The sequence below is a fragment of the Procambarus clarkii genome, chromosome 45 (genome assembly GCF_040958095.1).
Source record: "Procambarus clarkii isolate CNS0578487 chromosome 45, FALCON_Pclarkii_2.0, whole genome shotgun sequence".
In the NCBI taxonomy this organism is placed as follows: Eukaryota; Metazoa; Arthropoda; class Malacostraca; order Decapoda; family Cambaridae; genus Procambarus; species Procambarus clarkii.
Window position 1 is genome coordinate 20,569,272 of NC_091194.1, and position 19,413 is coordinate 20,588,684.

Consider the following 19,413-nt stretch of genomic DNA (forward strand, 5'->3'; position numbering starts at 1 on the left):
GTAAATAAAGCCGCCAAAGATTGAGAAAAGATGGACAGGTTCGTAAGTGCTTGCGTAACTGCTTCGTGAATCTGGCCCCTGGCCTGTGTTGACCGCCATCTGTTGAGTGCATGATGCGGCCATCGTCGTGGCGTGGTAGGTCAGCCATCTTAACTCTTCTTCACTAAGCTTCCATTCTCTCAGGATGGTCACACATGTTGACTTTACTTTTATGGACTATATCAGTAGTATAAGAATCACATGTACATTAAATAAAATCGCTTGAACTTAAATTTGATCATAATAAAATAATGCATATAACGTGGTGGCGGCGTGGAACAGCAGTGCCTGGCCAGCCGCTGGAGGGTGAGGACGTTACTGCGCGCCGCTCAAGACAACGCTCAAGACGCCGCTCAAGACGCCGCTCAAGACGCCGCGCTCTCACGCTCCTGCTCAAGTAAGTGTTCCAAGTATTTGATGAGAAATTAAGCCTATATTTACTTGACATTTTGTGTGTAGTTGTGTATCAAAAGAATGGGTTGTCAGCAAGTATTAAGGTGCCTCTGGCTATCTTAAGACGCCCAGGGTTCGATTCCTGGTCGGGACTAAAGTACTGTAGTTGGCCAATTTTCCTTTCTCCTAATTCACCTGTTCACCAAGCTGTTAAATAGGTACCTGGGAGTATTGTTAGCAGAACCTTGCAGGCTGGCGGTGCTCACCTAGTTGTGCTTGCAGGGGTTGAACTTCGGCTCTTTAGACCCGCCTCTGTCAGTCAACTGGTGTACAGGTTCCTGAGCCTACTGGGCTCTTATCATATCAACATTTGAAACTGTGTATGGTGTCTGCCTCCACCATTTCACAGCCTAATGCATTCCATTTATTAACTATGACACTGACAAAATTATTTCTAAGTCATCTGTTGCTTATTTGGGGGCACAATTTCCAGGAGTGCCCCCTGGCTCCGCCCTGCCACCCCGGCCTGAATACTTTGTCCACCCTGTCAGAGACTTGTAGGTGATCATGTCTTCCCTTAGTCTTATCATCCAGGGACATGAGGTTTACCTCCCGGAGCCTTTCCTCTTAACCCATGTACACAGGGGAGCAAGGCAGGCTGGGGGGTGTGTACACAGGGGAGCAAGGCAGGCTGGGGGGTGTACACAGGGGAGCAAGGCAGGCTGGGGGGTGTACACAGGGGAGCAAGGCAGGCTGGGGGGTGTGTACACAGGGGAGCAAGGCAGGCTGGGGGGTGTACACAGGGGAGCAAGGCAGGCTGGGGGGTGTACACAGGGGAGCAAGGCAGGCTGGGGGGTGTGTACACAGGGGAGCAAGGCAGGCTGGGGGGTGTGTACACAGGGGAGCAAGGCAGGCTGGGGGGTGTACACAGGGGAGCAAGGCAGGCTGGGGGGTGTACACAGGGGAGCAAGGCAGGCTGGGGGGTGTACACAGGGGAGCAAGGCAGGCTGGGGGGTGTACACAGGGGAGCAAGGCAGGCTGGGGGGTGGTGCACACAGGGGAGCAAGGCAGGCTGGGGGGTGGTGCACACAGGGGAGCAAGGCAGGCTGGGGGGGTGTGTACACAGGGGAGCAAGGCAGGCTGGGGGTGTACACAGGGGAGCAAGGCAGGCTGGGGGGGTGTACACAGGGGAGCAAGGCAGGCTGGGGGTGTACACAGGGGAGCAAGGCAGGCTGGGGGGTGGTGCACACAGGGGAGCAAGGCAGGCTGGGGGGTGGTGCACACAGGGGAGCAAGGCAGGCTGGGGGGTGGTGCACACAGGGGAGCAAGGCAGGCTGGGGGGGTGTGTACACAGGGGAGCAAGGCAGGCTGGGGGGTGGTGCACACAGGGGAGCAAGGCAGGCTGGGGGGTGTACACAGGGGAGCAAGGCAGGCTGGGGGGTGTGTACACAGGGGAGCAAGGCAGGCTGGGGGGGGGGTGTACACAGGGGAGCAAGGCAGGCTGGGGGGGGGGTGTACACAGGGGAGCAAGGCAGGCTGGGGGGTGTACACAGGGGAGCAAGGCAGGCTGGGGGGGGTGTACACAGGAGAACAAGGCAGGCTGGGGGGTGTACACAGGAGAACAAGGCAGGCTGGGGGGTGTACACAGGAGAACAAGGCAGGCTGGGGGGGTGTACACAGGGGAGCAAGGCAGGCTGGGGGGGTGTACACAGGGAAGCAAGGCAGGCTGGGGGGTGTACACAGGGAAGCAAGGCAGGCTGGGGGGGTGTACACAGGGGAGCAAGGCAGGCTGGGGGGGGGGTGTACACAGGGGAGCAAGGCAGGCTGGGGGGGTGTACACAGGGAAGCAAGGCAGGCTGGGGGGGTGTACACAGGGAAGCAAGGCAGGCTGGGGGGGTGTACACAGGGGAGCAAGGCAGGCTGGGGGGGGGTATACACAGGGGAGCAAGGCAGGCTGGGGGGGGGTATACACAGGGGAGCAAGGCAGGCTGGGGGGGTGTACACAGGGGAGCAAGGCAGGCTGGGGGGGTGTACACAGGGGAGCAAGGCAGGCTGGGGGGTGTGTACACAGGGGAGCAAGGCAGGCTGGGGGGTGTGTACACAGGGGAGCAAGGCAGGCTGGGGGGTGTGTACACAGGGGAGCAAGGCAGGCTGGGGGGTGTGTACACAGGGGAGCAAGGCAGGCTGGGGGGTGTGTACACAGGGGAGCAAGGCAGGCTGGGGGGGTGTACACAGGGGAGCAAGGCAGGCTGGGGGGGGTGTACACAGGGGAGCAAGGCAGGCTGGGGGGGTGTACACAGGGGAGCAAGGCAGGCTGGGGGGTGTACACAGGGGAGCAAGGCAGGCTGGGGGTGTACATAGGGGAGCAAGGCAGGCTGGGGGTGTACACAGGGGAGCAAGGCAGGCTGGGGGGTGTACACAGGGGAGTAAGGCAGGCTGGGGGGGGGGTGTGCACACAGGGGAGCAAGGCAGGCTGGGGGGGTGTACACAGGGGAGGAAGGCAGGCTGGGGGGGGTGTGCACACAGGGGAGCAAGGCAGGCTGGGGGGGTGTACACAGGGGGGCAAGGCAGGCTGGGGGGGGGTGTACACAGGGGAGCAAGGCAGGCTGGGGGGGTGTACACAGGGGAGCAAGGCAGGCTGGGGGGGTGTACACAGGGGAGCAAGGCAGGCTGGGGGGGTGTGCACACAGGGGAGCAAGGCAGGCTGGGGGGGGGTGTACACAGGGGAGTAAGGCAGGCTGGGGGGGGGTGTGCACACAGGGGAGCAAGGCAGGCTGGGGGGGTGTACACAGGGGAGCAAGGCAGGCTGGGGGGGGGGTGTACACAGGGGAGCAAGGCAGGCTGGGGGGGTGTACACAGGGGAGCAAGGCAGGCTGGGGGGGGGGGTGTACACAGGGGAGCAAGGCAGGCTGGGGGGGTGTACACAGGGGAGCAAGGCAGGCTGGGGGGGGGGGTGTACACAGGGGAGCAAGGCAGGCTGGGGGGGTGTACACAGGGGAGCAAGGCAGGCTGGGGTGTGGTGCACACAGGGGAACAAGGCAGGCTGGGGTGTGGTGCACACAGGGGAGCAAGGCAGGCTGGGGGGGTGCACACAGGGGAGCAAGGCAGGCTGGGGGGTGGTGCACACAGGGGAGCAAGGCAGGCTGGGGGGTGGTGCACACAGGGGAGCAAGGCAGGCTGGGGGGTGGTGCACACAGGGGAGCAAGGCTGGCTGGGGGGTGGTGCACACAGGGGAGCAAGGCAGGCTGGGGGGTGGTGCACACAGGGGAGCAAGGCAGGCTGGGGGGTGGTGCACACAGGGGAGCAAGGCAGGCTGGGGGGTGGTGCACACAGGGGAGCAAGGCAGGCTGGGGGGTGGTGCACACAGGGGAGCAAGGCAGGCTGGGGGGTGGTGCACACAGGGGAGCAAGGCAGGCTGGGGGGTGGTGCACACAGGGGAGCAAGGCAGGCTGGGGGGTGGTGCACACAGGGGAGCAAGGCAGGCTGGGGGTGGTGCACACAGGGGAGCAAGGCAGGCTGGGGGGTGGTGCACACAGGGGAGCAAGGCAGGCTGGGGGGTGGTGCACACAGGGGAGCAAGGCAGGCTGGGGGGTGGTGCACACAGGGGAGCAAGGCAGGCTGGGGGGTGGTGCACACAGGGGAGCAAGGCAGGCTGGGGGGTGGTGCACACAGGGGAGCAAGGCAGGCTGGGGGGTGGTGCACACAGGGGAGCAAGGCAGGCTGGGGGGTGGTGCACACAGGGGAGCAAGGCTGGCTGGGGGGTGGTGCACACAGGGGAGCAAGGCAGGCTGGGGGGTGGTGCACACAGGGGAGCAAGGCCAGGCTGGGGGGTGGTGCACACAGGGGAGCAAGGCAGGCTGGGGGGTGGTGCACACAGGGGAGCAAGGCAGGCTGGGGGGTGGTGCACACAGGGGAGCAAGGCAGGCTGGGGGGTGGTGCACACAGGGGAGCAAGGCAGGCTGGGGGGTGGTGCACACAGGGGAGCAAGGCAGGCTGGGGGGTGGTGCACACAGGGGAGCAAGGCAGGCTGGGGGGTGGTGCACACAGGGGAGCAAGGCAGGCTGGGGGTGGTGCACACAGGGGAGCAAGGCAGGCTGGGGGGTGGTGCACACAGGGGAGCAAGGCAGGCTGGGGGGTGGTGCACACAGGGGAGCAAGGCAGGCTGGGGGGGTGTACACAGGGGAGCAAGGCAGGCTGGGGGGGGTGTACACAGGGGAGCAAGGCAGGCTGGGGGGGGGGGTGTACACAGGGAAGCAAGGCAGGCTGGGGGGGGGGTGTACACAGGGAAGCAAGGCAGGCTGGGGGGTGTACACAGGGGAGCAAGGCAGGCTGGGGGGTGTACACAGGGGAGCAAGGCAGGCTGGGGGGGGTGTACACAGGGGAGCAAGGCAGGCTGGGGGGGGTGTACACAGGGGAGCAAGGCAGGCTGGGGGGTGTACACAGGGGAGCAAGGCAGGCTGGGGTGGGGGTGCGCACAGGGGAGCAAGGCAGGCTGGGGTGGGGGTGCGCACAGGGGAGCAAGGCAGGCTGGGGTGGGGGTGCGCACAGGGGAGCAAGGCAGGCTGGGGAGGGGTGCGCACAGGGGAGCAAGGCAGGCTGGGGGGGGGGTGCGCACAGGGGAGCAAGGCAGGCTGGGGGGTGGTGCACACAGGGGAGCAAGGCAGGCTGGGGGGGGGGTGCGCACAGAAGAGCAAGGCAGGCTGGGGGGGGGGGGTGCGCATAGGGGAGCGGGGCAGGGCTGTGGGGTGCGCACAGGGAAGCGAGGCAGGGCTGGGGAGAGCGAGGCAGGGCTGGGGGGAGCGAGGCAGGGCTGACAGTGCGCACAGATGGGGGGGGAATTGTATAAATCTCTGGCATGGATTATGCTTCCGGCATGGAGACTTCATCTTCAGAAAGACATTGCTTCATTGAAGAAAGTTCAATATTGGGCAACAAAAATATATCCTGAACTAAACAATTTGGAGGATGTTGATCCAGACAACTTCTTCAGAATGTCAGATTTAACACAAACACGGAGTAACGGTTTAAAGCTCAACAAGCCACAGTGTAGAATTGAAGACAGGAGATGCCATTTCACCCACAGGGTTATAAACCCATGGAACCATCTACCCGCCAAAGGCGCAAATGCCAAAACTCGGATGAACTTTAAAATCCAACTTGAATAAATCGGGACAAATGGGGGAAGGGAGGGACCTTTGACAAACCACTGGCTTCCTGTCCTCATAAATGCCATTAGTGTTAGTGGCCCTTGGGTAAATTCAAATACAGTTCAGGTTTATCCTTCAAACCACCTCTTAACCAGTGGGCAGCGGTGGAAAGTTTATAATCACCTCGGTAATCATTGTAATCCACAGTTGTTACTACACATAGTTGGCAAACTGTGGATATTTGGCAAAAATTTCTCATAGATCATTTTGAATGAAATGATTAAACATCTCTTGAACGTTTGTTATAGAATTGTCTCTGAATTCATGTACAGTACTGTATCTCTTAGCACTCCATCACTATGTGATGACACATAGTGATGGAGCACTCCATCACTATGTGATGGAGGATGTGCAAATAATTTAGTTGATGGTTTACGTTTAGTTAGGTCTACCTTTTTTTAAGATATATACATACAAGAGTTGTTACATTCTTGTACAGCCACTAGTAAGCGTGGCGTTTCGGGCAGGTCCCTGGAATACGACTCCTGCCGCGAAGAATCGTTTTAACAACCAAGTACCCATTTTACTGTTGAGTTAAACAGAGGCTACAGTTAAGGATTTGCGCCCAGTAAATCCTTTCCGGCCAGGATACAAACCCATGACAAAGTGCTCGCAGAATGCCAGGCGAGTGTCTTACCACTACACCACGGAGAAAATTCCCAGAGATAGTAGTAGGCAGTAGTAACATCTAAGAGTCTGCTGATTTTATTGGATGATCCATTGATGTGGGGCTCTTCTTGCATGATATGATAGATGGAATTACTGGTGTCAATTTCACTTTGCCTCGGATCTCCAAGGTTTTGTTGAAGTTCTTGGTGTACTGTTGCTCTCGGGCTGCTTATAGGCAATCAAAGGATATACAGTACTCAATTTCTTCTTTAGAGGTAGGTTCTTTGGTTAATTCATCAGCTCTCATGCATTCAGAGGCCAACATGAGATGGAATCCACATGAAATAGGTTCTGTTATCAATAATAAATTTGTTGTAATTGTCTAGCTTCAGACATGCATATTAGTTATGTCTTGCTGGAAGTACGGCAAAGAGTTAGGTCTGAAGGGTAGAGGCCTAGTTGATTATATGGACTCCTCACACAAAATATAAGCCATTGTCAGGACAACTGCACTTCCAGCTGCAGCTGTGGGGTGGTGTAGGTAACCATCTGTGTACAGTCCTCCTCCTAATTAGGTAGAACTTGTAATAAAGATGTGGACCATCGTACATATATTGACTTAAAAAAGTTAGAAACCAGAAACTGGTATATACTATTGAATTTGGACAAACCAGAAAGGTTTTTGTACTGATGATGCAAAGAAAATTTAACCTTCTTAGGCATAATGCACATAATCTGAGGCCTAATATAGTACATGTGCGTTACACTAGGCCCAGGAATATTTAGTTATATTTTTTAGCTTTAATTTTTTGTTAACTATAAAGTAAATAGCACCAAATTCTAATGGCTAATTGTCCATTATATCTATGTATGATAGTCCACATGGCTACAAAAAGTACGATCTAAGCAAGGGGATGGGTTGCCGTGTACAGTATATTGCTAGAGAGAATGCTCTGTGGACAAAGCATTAATATGGCATTGAGTTTTACCTCAAGCTGAAGCTTAGGCTGATCTTTAATTTGTTCCTTGGGGTGGAGAGGGAGGAATTAAAATTGGAAAGGGAATAATATCTCACGGTACAGAAAATGCCATTATTGTTTCTCCTGATAGAAATTATAAATCTGATATTGAGAGTTCAGTTTGTTTTAATTATTCATTTTGAACAATGTTGACCTTCAATGAGGAAATTCTGGAGGGCTTCAGTGGAAGGGTTAGAATGAGAGCTAGCTTAAGCATTTTTATGCATATTTGACAGTTAATTTCAGTAACACGCTCAGTGGTGCTAGGATTACTGTGTGTGAACTTGCTTATCCAGATTTTGCTAAATTGGATATTTGGGTTATCCGGTCAAAATCTCATCCTTTTAATTTTCTGGCAAAGCTTCGCAATATCGAGATACTAATCCGAATAACACAGTGTTTGGCCAGATATAGCAGATGGGCATACAGTGGTACCTTGGGTTACGAGCTTTTCGGGTTACGAGCCCGATTTGAATCGGGATACGAGTTTAATACGCGTACGGCCGACCTAGCGCGTGGTGGCACGGCGATCGCACCTCAGTTTAAGTGCCTCGCACCCAGTGACTATCCCGCCTGAATTCTTCAAAAGAATTTACAGTTTTTGTTGGATTTTTGGCCATTTGAGCATAAGTTATTATATATATCTCGCCATGGGTCCCAAGAAAGCCAGTGGTAAGGTTCAAGGAAAGAAATCACATTTGAGAATGATCATAGAGGAAAAACGATCATTCGTAAGCATGAAAATGGTACGTGTGTTGTTGAACTAGCTGGGCAGAACAACAAATCCATGTCAACGATATGCACTGTACTTGCCAAGAAAAAGGACATTATGAATGCTAAAGTGGCAAAAGGCGTATCAACAATCACGAAACAAAGACCACATATACTTGATGTGGGAAAGTTATTAATTTGGATACACAACAAGGAGTTAGTGGGTGATAGTGTTTCAGAGGCCATCATTTGTGAGAAAGCCAGGGTATTGCACGAAGACTTTGTAAAGAAAACCCCTGGAACGAGTGCAGAAACGAAAGACTTTTAGGCAAGCAGGGGATGGTTTGACAAATTTAGAAAGTGTTATTCATAGTGTTGCGAGGCATGGGGAGGCTGCCAGCTCAAACCAGCGGCTGAAAGATTTATTGAAGGATTTAAAGAGTTTGTAGAGGCTGAGGGATACCTACCACAACAAGTGTTTGTGATGAAACAGGACTGTTCCAGAAAAGATTGCCTAAGAGGACATACATTACCAAGGCGGAGAAATCATTGCCCGGACACAAGCCTGTGAAAGATAGGTTTACGCTTCTGCTTGTGTATCATTCTGAAAATCCAAGGGTTTTCAAAAAGTATGATGTGCAGAAAAACCAAATGTGTGTGATGTGGAGGGCTAATAATAAGGCATGGGTGAATGATGTGGTGTGCCCTGCCATACAAAAATATCTGCAGGAGAAAAGTTTGCCACTCAAGGGCCCTGCTTCTCGATAATGCTCCTGCTCATCCTCCAGGCTTGGAAGATGCATTGTTGAACAGATATAATTTTCTCACAGTAAAGTTCCTTCCTCCTAACACCACTCCTCTAATTCAGCCTATGGACCAGAAAATCATAGCGAATTTTAAGAAACTTTATGAAAGGGCACTTTTCTGGAAATGTTTTGAAGTGACTGAAGCCACAAACCTCACCCTCAGAGTTCTGGAAACACCATTTTAATATTTGTAGTGCTTTAAAACTCGTTGACAAAGCCTGGCAAGAAGTGACTCAAAGAACCCTGATCTCTGGCTGGAGAAAATTGTGGCCTGAATGTGTGTCAGAACTAAACTTTGAGGGGGTTTGAGCCTGGACATGAAGTGCCTATTGTTGAGGAAATTGTTACTCTGGGCCAGAAAATGGGCTTGGAATTGGATGGTGCTGATGTGGAGTTGGAGGAACACAAGAAGAACTGACCACCGAAGAACTCCAAGCCTTTGAAAAGGAGCAGCAACAAGAGGCAGCTGGGGATATTTCTTCAGAGGAGGATGAGGCAGTAGAGAAAGTCCCTTCCTCAACAATTAGGAAGTGTCAGATGTGGGGAGAAATGCAAACTTTTATTGAAACGACTCGCCCAGAGAGAGCTGTAGTAGGCCGTTGCATTAATCTTCTCAATGACAATGTGATGTCTCACTACAGACAAATGTTGCGAAGGGAAAAACAATCTTCAATGGATCGTTTCGTTGAGAAATTAAAGCGGTGAGCCACAACCAGGACCTAGTGGTATGCAGGCAAAAATGTGCCAGTGTGTGCACTCCAGAGAAATCTTCACTGCCTGATGTTATAATGGAAAGGGACTCCCCTTCCAAACAGTAACACCTCTCCTTCTCCCCCCCCCCCCTCCTCACCATCTTCCATACACCAACAGGAGTCATCAGCAAGGGTAAGTAATAACTTGAAAATACTTTTGTAATGTAGATTTGGGTGAATTGGGTATAAAATTTACTTTGAAGTGAAGTTTTTGGGGGGTCGGGAACAGATTTACGAATCGGGTCGGTTTATGAATTTTCGGGTTATGAACAGTCTCCAGGAACGGATTAAATTCTTAAACCGAGGTACCCCGGTAGTTTAAATAAAGTTCGGGTAATTTCTGCCAAAACTTCCCCATATTCAGACTGAAATCTGGATAACCAGAAATTATTTGTATACTCTAATTAAAAATGTGTAATTTTCAAGAATTACACATTTAAAGATCTACAGTATTAAACAAGAAGAGAAACCACAACAAGCTAAGCTTTAGTTTCTCTTTAAATTACAGTATTTTTTATATATAGTGTGTGGAAGTTCAAATTATGTTGGTTGGGATACAAAAAATTGTGAATATGGTAATTTTTGGACTTCCCCTGTAAAAATTCTGCTAATCCGGATGTCTGCCTTACCTGGTGAGGGGTCTTTCCCCATGGAGTCAAGATAAACGAGCTTAGACAGTTATCCACTCGACTGCACCGCATTATAATATGACACCCCCGTAGTGCAGTGGAAAAAAATTACAGCTGTATTTCCAATTTTTTTTAATAAATCATTCATGGTGGGGCCCTTTTCCCCCCTCCCCCTTCAAATAATTAGGCTACTTAAGTAAGCAGCCTAAAGTATGGTTTCTTATTACAGAAAACTAAACTAAAATAGTGATATACTTTAACTATGATGGAGCCGAGAAGGTGAGCAATTTATGGGTTAATTAACTGAATTATGAATTTACTTATAGCAATTTATGAATTAAGAGTTCATTTTTTTTTTTTAAGTTCATACTAATTATAGGATCATAACTAAGCAATTTTATAGTTTTATGTTTTTTTTATTTAATTAAGCAATTTTATAGTTTTATAGTTTTTTATAGTTATTTGCTATTACTGTCTCATTTTAGTGTTCATTTTATATTTTGTTTCTATTATATATACATTTGCATATTCTTTGTTTTTCTGTTTCCCATAATTTTTTGTTTTTAGCAGATTTAGTATTTTACTGCTCTGTACTTGCTTTCCTTATTACCTTGACTCCATTGCATCCACATGCAAGCTGATATTGATCCTGAATAAAATCTACTATCTCAAATATACAATAACCAACCACACTGATCACCACCACTGTAGGTACTACACAGCTCACCAGGCAAAAAACAAACTCTGAAATAACACTTACTTATCAGTTTTCAAGCAAAATGTCAGATCACTTGGTAAGCATTTTGATATAAATGCACTACTTTCAGCGCTAGGTACTGAACTATGTTCATTATTCTAACAGAAACCTGGCTAAGTAAAGACCATACCCAACTTTTCAACTTAGCTGGTTATAGAGCCATTCACAACTGTAGGCCTAACAAAAAAAGGTAGCGGCACAGCTATATACTACCAAGATACCTTCATCTGCAACAGTGTCATTAGTGATAGAGATGACTACTGTGAATATATTTTTTGCTCAATTTTCAATTAAATCCCTCAAATTCTCCTTGACTATTGGAGCCATCTATAGCTTTCCCAATACTAACAAAGCTGCATTCTCAGACAACTTGAGGAATTATATCATAAACAATAATCTCGACAAAAATCACATAGTTCTCGGTGGTGATTTCAATATTGACCTATGGCTACAAAATAGCCCTCAAGTAGACTATTTCCTTAACAGCATGAATTCCTGTATGCTCATCCCTGCAATCACCAAGCCCATCCGATTCACTCAAACATCTGCGACTACCCTGGATCACTTGTGGACCAACATAACTTCTTCTTCAACATAACTTCTTCATCTATTTCTTATATATATAAACGATCTGCCTAATGTCTCTATTATTCTCAAACCTATATTGTTTGCTGACGATACTACCCTTATCTACTCAAACCTCAACCCACATACACTAAATAATGTTGTGAATAATGAATTAAAAAGTCCACTTATGGATGTCAACGAACAAACTAACATTAAACATCGAAAAGACTTACTACATCTTATTTGGAAGCAAATCATCAAATGCAATTCAGCTACAGATAGACAACATTAACATCAGTAATAAAAATGATGGCAAGTTTCTTGGCCTATTCCTAGACAAGAGACTCAACTTCAGCACCCACATTCAACACATAACTAAGAAAGTCTCTAAGACAGTTGGTATACTCTCTAAAATCAGATATTATGTTCCTAACTCTGCTCTCCTCTCACTATATTATGCACTAATCTACCCCTATCTTAATTATGGTATCTGTGCATGGGGGTCTACCACTGCAAACCACCTTAAGCCCATCATCACACAGCAAAAATCTGCTATCAGAATAATAACTAACTCTGCTTTCAGACAACACTCAGCTCCCTTGTTTAAATCCCTAAACTTGCTAAATATTAACTCCCTCCACACATTCTCTTGTGTCAACTACATTTACAAAACCCTGTTCTTAAATGCAAACCATGCTCTGAAACTCTCCCTGGACAGATGTAATAGGACCCATTATCACCACACCAGAAATAAATCTCTCTTTGATATCCCCAGGGTCAAACTTAATCTGTGTAAACACACTATGCAAATTAAGGGACCTAGTCTATGGAACTCACTCCCTAGTGAATTGAAAAACTGTAAAACTTTTGCCTTATTTAAAAGCAAAACCAAAAAGTACCTAACTTCATCTATTTAGTTTCCTACACTGAGCTTTAAATTTGCTCTGTACCTAGTGTTACCCAATCTCCTAATTTTTATGTAATATCAAACAACCTTATCATTGTGTTCATTGCTGTCTTCTTTTATGTGCTAGCCATATGCTGTATTGTGCCTACCAATTTGTTGTCAACTACCATTTTAAGCTGTCATTGCAATCAATCATAGCTACCTATGTGCTTTAATATACTGTACCTATAATTTTCTCTCATCTTTTTTTTCATTCCATGTAATGTTATCATTTTCTGGGGGGAGCCCCGTCGGCTCCCCGGAGCTATCCCAGGCTGATATGCTAATGTCAGACTTTGGCATCAGTCATGTGTATGGAGTTCTTAGGCCTACCGGGGACCACGGCCAGAACCGGGCCCCCTCAGAGAGGCAAGGGGAGCAATGGCCTATAGAAGCCCCCGTGTAGTTGGAAGCATTCTATGTCTGCCATCGACCGGAACAGGCACCCAGAAAGGTAAGCGCCCCAAAACAAACCCCTATTCTGGTTAAAATTGCTACCTAATACCGAACTAGTGGATAGAACTCCCCAACCGAAAACAAGCAAATTAGTGTGACGTCACACACTGCCGCGCCGCTGTCTGCGCAGCTCCCCCCTCCCCGGGAGGGGGAAGGGGGAGCCCCAGACCCCCCGCGCCGGCTACCCACACCTCAGTTCTTGAGGCTGATGCTATAGGCGATGGTCGTGTGCTCTGGCTCCGGTGTCGCTACTGCACTGTGCTTTGAGTGTGGTGTTAGTTTTGTGGGTGCGAGAGCCAGGAGTTATCTTCAGTACTCGGGCTGCATGCGCCTAGGGCTGCCTTCCCTAGGTGCCCTGTAAGTACTGCCCTTGGGGCTTGGGGCCGCCTTCCACAGGCTCCTCGGGGTCTGCCTCTGCTGGTCCGTTTTACCTTTCGGTTTTTCGGCCGCCTGTTGGGCTCTTGGGTGTTCTGTTCTCCCTTGTTACCGGCAGGTAAGAGGCAGTTTGCACTGGTAGGGGCGCAGGGTGCTGCTCAGCTTGTATTTCCCGACATCGCGGCCGGCTCTGTTCCTTGGGGTTTGCTGTCCTCTTGCGGGGTTTTGTTTTTCTTTTTGTTTTTGCCTGGTGGGGGGTTCTGTCATTTTATTCAGTTTGTTTTTGCCCTTCCACTGTTCTCCTCGGTGGCGCCCCCTGCTAGGTCCCCGTGAGTGTACACGTCCCTGGGGTTCAGCTTTAGAAGTTTGCTTGGTAGTTTTGGGTGCCGGTTTGCAGCACCCTGCCTGGGACTACCTGAGCGCGAGTCCTCTTAAAGTAAACGCTCAGGACCCTGGGAATCCCCTAGGGGGCGCGTGGGTCCGATGGATGTGACCCCGGAGTCCCCACTCGCTGTGTGCGAGTTTGAGGGTTGCTCGGTCCCCTTGTCTCAGGGTGACCCTCATTGTTTTTGCCTCTGCCACGCTGCCTGTTGGGTCGGTGATACTTTCGACCCTGAGTCCTGTGAGTGTTGCTGCTTGCTTGTGACTCAATTTACCCAATCCTCTGATGATTCTATTCGGGTACAGGCGGTACGTGCGTTGCAGTCTAGGTTTCGTCTGTTGCAACGCGCTCGGTTGGTTGCTTCCCCGGATGCCCCGGGGCTGCCCCGCTTTGCTTTTCGAGACCCGGACTTGGGGGTGGGGGTCGCTTCGATCCTGGTTCAGTCCGCACCTCCTCGTCCTTCTCCTTCTGGCCCCTTGGTGGCCGGCCCAGCCTTGGTTTCAGGCGCTGGTTGCTCGGTGTCCGAACCCGAGGGTTTTCCCGCGGCTCCGCCTCTTTCAGCAGATCGGGCCGGTACGTCACGTAGCTGGTTCGATCTTCTCCTCGAGTCTTCGCGTATGGTTTTTTTGACTCGAGTCTATCATCATCTCTATGGTGATCAGGTGGCCTCCTTGTTGGTGTCCCACCTGAGGGCTTCTTCTCGGCGGCAGTATGAAGTTTCCTGGCGGTCCTTCCGTTTCTTTTTGCGTCTTCGTCGTGTTAGCTCCTTGTCTGTTCGGGTGGTCTTGTCCTTCCTCTCGTGGTTGTTTCAGGACCGTCATCTTATGCCTAACACTGTCGCTTCGTATCGTGCGGCGCTGGCGGAGCCGCTTCAGCTTGCTTTCGGTATCGATGTTACGTCTGCGCCGTTTCGCAAGCTGTCTCGTGCGTTGTTTCACCTCCGGCCTGCTCATGCGTCGCCTGAGCCGTCCTGGTCTTTGGACAGAGTGCTCGCTTTCCTTTCATCTCCTCGTTTCGTTGTGGCCCCTTCGGTCCAGGATTGTTTTTCCAAGGCACTTTTCTTGTTGGCTTTGGCCTCTGGGGGTCGGGTAGGGGAGCTTCATGCTCTCCTCCGGCGCAGGGGTTTCTGCTCTTTTGGTCGTGGTGATAGTTTTGTTCGTTTGCAGCCGTCTCCTTCTTTTCTGGCGAAGAATGAGACTGCTGCGTTCCGGAGGGGTCCATGGGTGGTTGATGCTTGGTTGGTCAGGCTGGGGGTGCATCATGTTTTGTGTCCGGTTGCGGCGCTTCGCCGTTATTTGCGCGCCACAGCTTCTGTGTCCGGGGACGCGCTGTGGGTTGATCCGGTTTCCCTTCTTCCCTGTTCGCGGGTTCGGGTCTCTCAGGTCGTCCGCAGGGTTATTAGGTCTAGCCAGCCTGCGGTCTATCCCCGTGCCCATGACGTTCGTAAGTTCGCGGCTCTTGCTGCCGTCTTTGGGAATATGTCTTGGTCTGATATTCGGGCGCGGGGATTTTGGCGGTCGAACAGGGTCCTGGCTGCTCGTTACCTTGTGAATGTCCCTGGCCCTCGTCGGGCCTGTGTTGCTTTGGGTCGGCGGTTGCAGCCAGTTGTCTCGGATTCGAGTTGAGGGGTGAGCGACGACCGCCTCCCGGGTAAGTCCCTCTTTTTCTGTCTGTGGGTAGTTAGCTCCGGGGAGCCGACGGGGCTCCCCCCAGAAAACCAGCGTTGAATGTAATGAAACGCCATTTTCTGGGTGAGTCCCGGAGGCTCCCCGGCATCCCTCCCTCCCTCCGGTCGGCGATTTTTCGCGTTTTTGACATCCAGCCTCAAGAACTGAGGTGTGGGTAGCCGGCGCGGGGGGTCTGGGGCTCCCCCTTCCTCCTCCCGGGGAGGGGGGAGCTGCGCAGACAGCGGCGCGGCAGTGTGTGACGTCACACTAATTTGCTTGTTTTCGGTTGGGGAGTTCTATCCACTAGTTCGGTATTAGGTAGCAATTTTAACCAGAATAGGGGTTTGTTTTGGGGCGCTTACCTTTCTGGGTGCCTGTTCCGGTCGATGGCAGACATAGAATGCTTCCAACTACACGGGGGCTTCTATAGGCCATTGCTCCCCTTGCCTCTCTGAGGGGGCCCGGTTCTGGCCGTGGTCCCCGGTAGGCCTAAGAACTCCATACACATGACTGATGCCAAAGTCTGACATTAGCATATCCAACCCGTTCTCGCAAATTTAATAAGTCAATATTGACTTATTAAATATGTGCATAGGTGACATACTTAACATAATAGATACCCTTAAAAAGATTCATAGAAAACACCGACCTTACCTAACCTTGTTAGTATCTTAAGATAAGCATCTTATTGCTTCGTAATTACAATTATTACCTAACCTATAATAGGTATAGGTTAAGTAATAATTGCAATTACGAAGCAATAAGATGCTTATCTTAAGATACTAACAAGGTTAGGTAAGGTCGGTGTTTTCTATGAATCTTTTTAAGGGTATCTATTATGTTTAGTATATCACCTATGCACGTAGTTAATAAGTCAATATTGACTTTACGAATTTGCGAGAACGGGTTGGCATATCAGCCTGGGATAGCTCCGGGGAGCCTCCGGGACTCACCCAGAAAATGGCGTTTCATTACATTCAACGCTGGTTTTTTTGTCTATAAATTTTGCAAGTATTTACCTCCCTTAAAATTTTCTTAGATTAAGGACCTGCCCGAAACGCTGCGCGTGCTAGTGGCTTTACAAGACTGTAATTACCATATTTGTATCCTCACATTCCTTATGTACATTCTTGTATATGCATAAATAAATAAATAAATAAAATAAATAAATAACAGCTCCTCTTACATCAGGTATAATCACTGCAGCCCGTCCTCCAAAAATGGGGTGGTAAATGTAAGAAGAACAAATAAGTGCAATTATGTACTATTCATAGCAGTTAGGAATTGTACTTATTTTCACTTACTATTAAATCGTACTGTCAAATATATTGTGAATATTTGAGTTTACCTGAAAAACTGAATAGAAAACCACAACCTCACCTAGCTGTCTTAGTTTTTGAAGATGATAATTTTATTGCTTCTTAATTACAATTAGTACTTAACCTATAGCTATATTGATATTATAGTTTTATAAAACTAATAAAACAAAACTAAAATATATCGATAAATTGTAAAGTAACTCGGGATATTTTAAAATTTTGTATAAAATCTATATTGTTTAATAAACCTGAAAAAGAAATTCCTGATATTTAAAACTTGTGTATTGCAAATTGAAATTGAAAACTTCATCCTAAAATTCTAAGTGTTTAAACAGAAAACGAGGAGAATTAAATCGGGGGAGGGGGTTGGGTAAATGTAACGGCCTCATAAGTGCAATTATACACTGTTTTTGACAGTAAGAAAGTGTACTTATTACACTTAGTATTAAATCGTACTGTCAATTCGGAGGATGGGTTGAATCACTGACACAACAAATGACTACTATCCTACCTTCCTTGTAGCGGACATGGCCATAACACCACCAGCTAACAAGAAAATTACCTTCAGGTTACACAGTAACCTAAACAAACAAAAACGGTAACAAAAGCTACCAGAAATGTATGCAGAGTATGAAAAAACAGCAACAAACATTGAACACAACCCAGGGACTGAGAGCTTAGAGAACCACATTGGCATTGTAGAAGGACATTGTGTCGAGGTACACGAAAATGAAGGCAATATTGAAGAGCAAACTGGTAATAGGAGTAAGGAGAGAAACAATGAGAAGGACGAGAACACAAATGAGAAAGACGAAAGCAACAAGGAGAAAGACGAGGGCAATACCGAGAATGAATGTGGAAACGAGAAAGTTGGAACAAAAAACACAGGTAGCAAAGTCATGCATGGGTACAAACAATAAGAATACAAGCATAGATGAAAATATTTGCAGGTATTTTGCCAAAGGACAGTGCAGATATGGGACCAGTGGCACAGAATGCACATTCATGCACCCACGGAAATGCCGAAACATGTTAGGGAAAGGCAGCTGTCGTTTTCGAACAGATTGTAGATATTTCCACCCTAAGTTATGCAAGCTCTCAGTGAATGAGAGGAAATGCTATGATCTCCATTGCCCTGATTTCCACGTGAGAGGTACACAGCGCTATATGAGAGGAAGTCCAATATAATAGCCCGGGAAATTTTTTTGAGGCAAGCAGAACCAGAGGGAGGAACAGACAGGCAGAAACGTTGCAGGAGTACGGACGGAGAGGGGGAAATGCCCAAGACTGGACTACATTTTGTTATAAAGCCCACACATACTACACCCTCAACTACACAGACTACCACACTCCCCAGGATCAGTTTCAAAATTGGACAAACCATTGCCAGATCAGCACACCCTGGGTCAGGGTGAAGAGGAGGGAGAACTACCAAAACCTTCCAGAAGTGACACACACTATGGACAATCATTCATATTTGCAAACATTCAAGGTCTAAAATCAAAGTCAAGAAATAGTTAAGTTCATAAATTGTTCATTAAGTTCTGTTCCTTTTAGAGTCGAACTCAATATTCGGGGCATTCATGGAAACTCGTACAAAAGATTACATGGATAGTGAAATCTGGATTCCAAATTATAATTTATATAGATGTTATAGAGAAAATAAATCGAATGGAGGAGTAGGTCTGTATATTAACCCCTAAACTGCGTTGCCTCCAAATATGGCACCCCCGCAGTGCGCAGGAAATAAATTCTCTGGAAAAAATTCTTTTATCTTTTTAGTGTCAGAAACCCTTCCCTCAGTATGGGTATGTAAAAAAAAAATGGAAATTGTACTTACTTTGGCTGCTATGGGGTCCGTAAGTTGGGGGCGTGACGTCGTCATTCCCTGTTCGCCCGTGACGAACGCTCCCAGGGCCAGTAGGGCGCTCGGGGCGGGGCGCGCGAGTTGCCGCGAATATATTTTCGTTCATTTTTTTCGCACAGTCCCAAATACATTTTATTTGTTTTTACGTACTAATCCTATGTATAGTGAACACGTACACTATATTATGGCAGTAAAACATCCGTACTGTCCGAAGACTGTGTTGCGTGCATGACACTTGTGTACACATATGCAGCACATATTTACTATGTATCATGCTAATTTATGTATATATACAATCTATTTACACACTATACACTGTCACACACTATATACATTCACCATCAACACACTTAGAACACCTCGAGTGAAAGCAGCCACACCCAGCCAGTCTCCCTCACTCCAACATCTTACTTGCCAACATTGCTCCTCCCACCATACTGTTGTAGTTCTTATTACACATGTTCTATATACCTATCTACATGTTTTATTTACCAAAACTATGCAAGTAAGCCGGTATTGTGTCCAAACAGTAAAGTGGCCACCATACATGGAAAAATCATACAGCAGACGACGCTACGATTACGTCGCCTCCCTCACCAAAATAGCTCCTCTCGACATTCTCCTGTTGCTGTTCTTACTCTATATACACACACTATATATACCCATGTACATATGTGTTGCCCATAGCAAACCACTAAGCTAGTATGGTGAGCAAAACAGAGTGGTAGCCACACACACAATCAGGCTACCTCAATTCTCGCCCTCCCTCCCTCACCAAAATTCCTCCTTCCACAATACTACGCGCAACGCTAATTATAACCACAATCCTGTTATTATCACAATCCTGGTCACTAATTCCTGCAAATGAATAATTGACCACACGTTTATTTTGAAAAGGAACCTAAGAAGTCA

General features: G+C 48.7%; 1 protein-coding gene across 2 annotated transcripts in view; it reads left to right on the forward strand.

Moving 5' to 3' along the window:
• Positions 1-275: 275 nt before the first annotated feature.
• LOC123769720 (uncharacterized) overlaps positions 276-19,413 on the forward strand; it is a 190,819-nt gene continuing 171,681 nt past the window's right edge. For both annotated transcript variants that reach the window (XM_045760932.2, XM_045760933.2), the window contains exon 1: positions 276-436. In XM_045760932.2, coding sequence (XP_045616888.1) covers positions 291-436 — 146 coding nt within the window. In that variant the 5' untranslated portion in view covers positions 276-290. The remainder of the gene's footprint in view (positions 437-19,413) is intronic.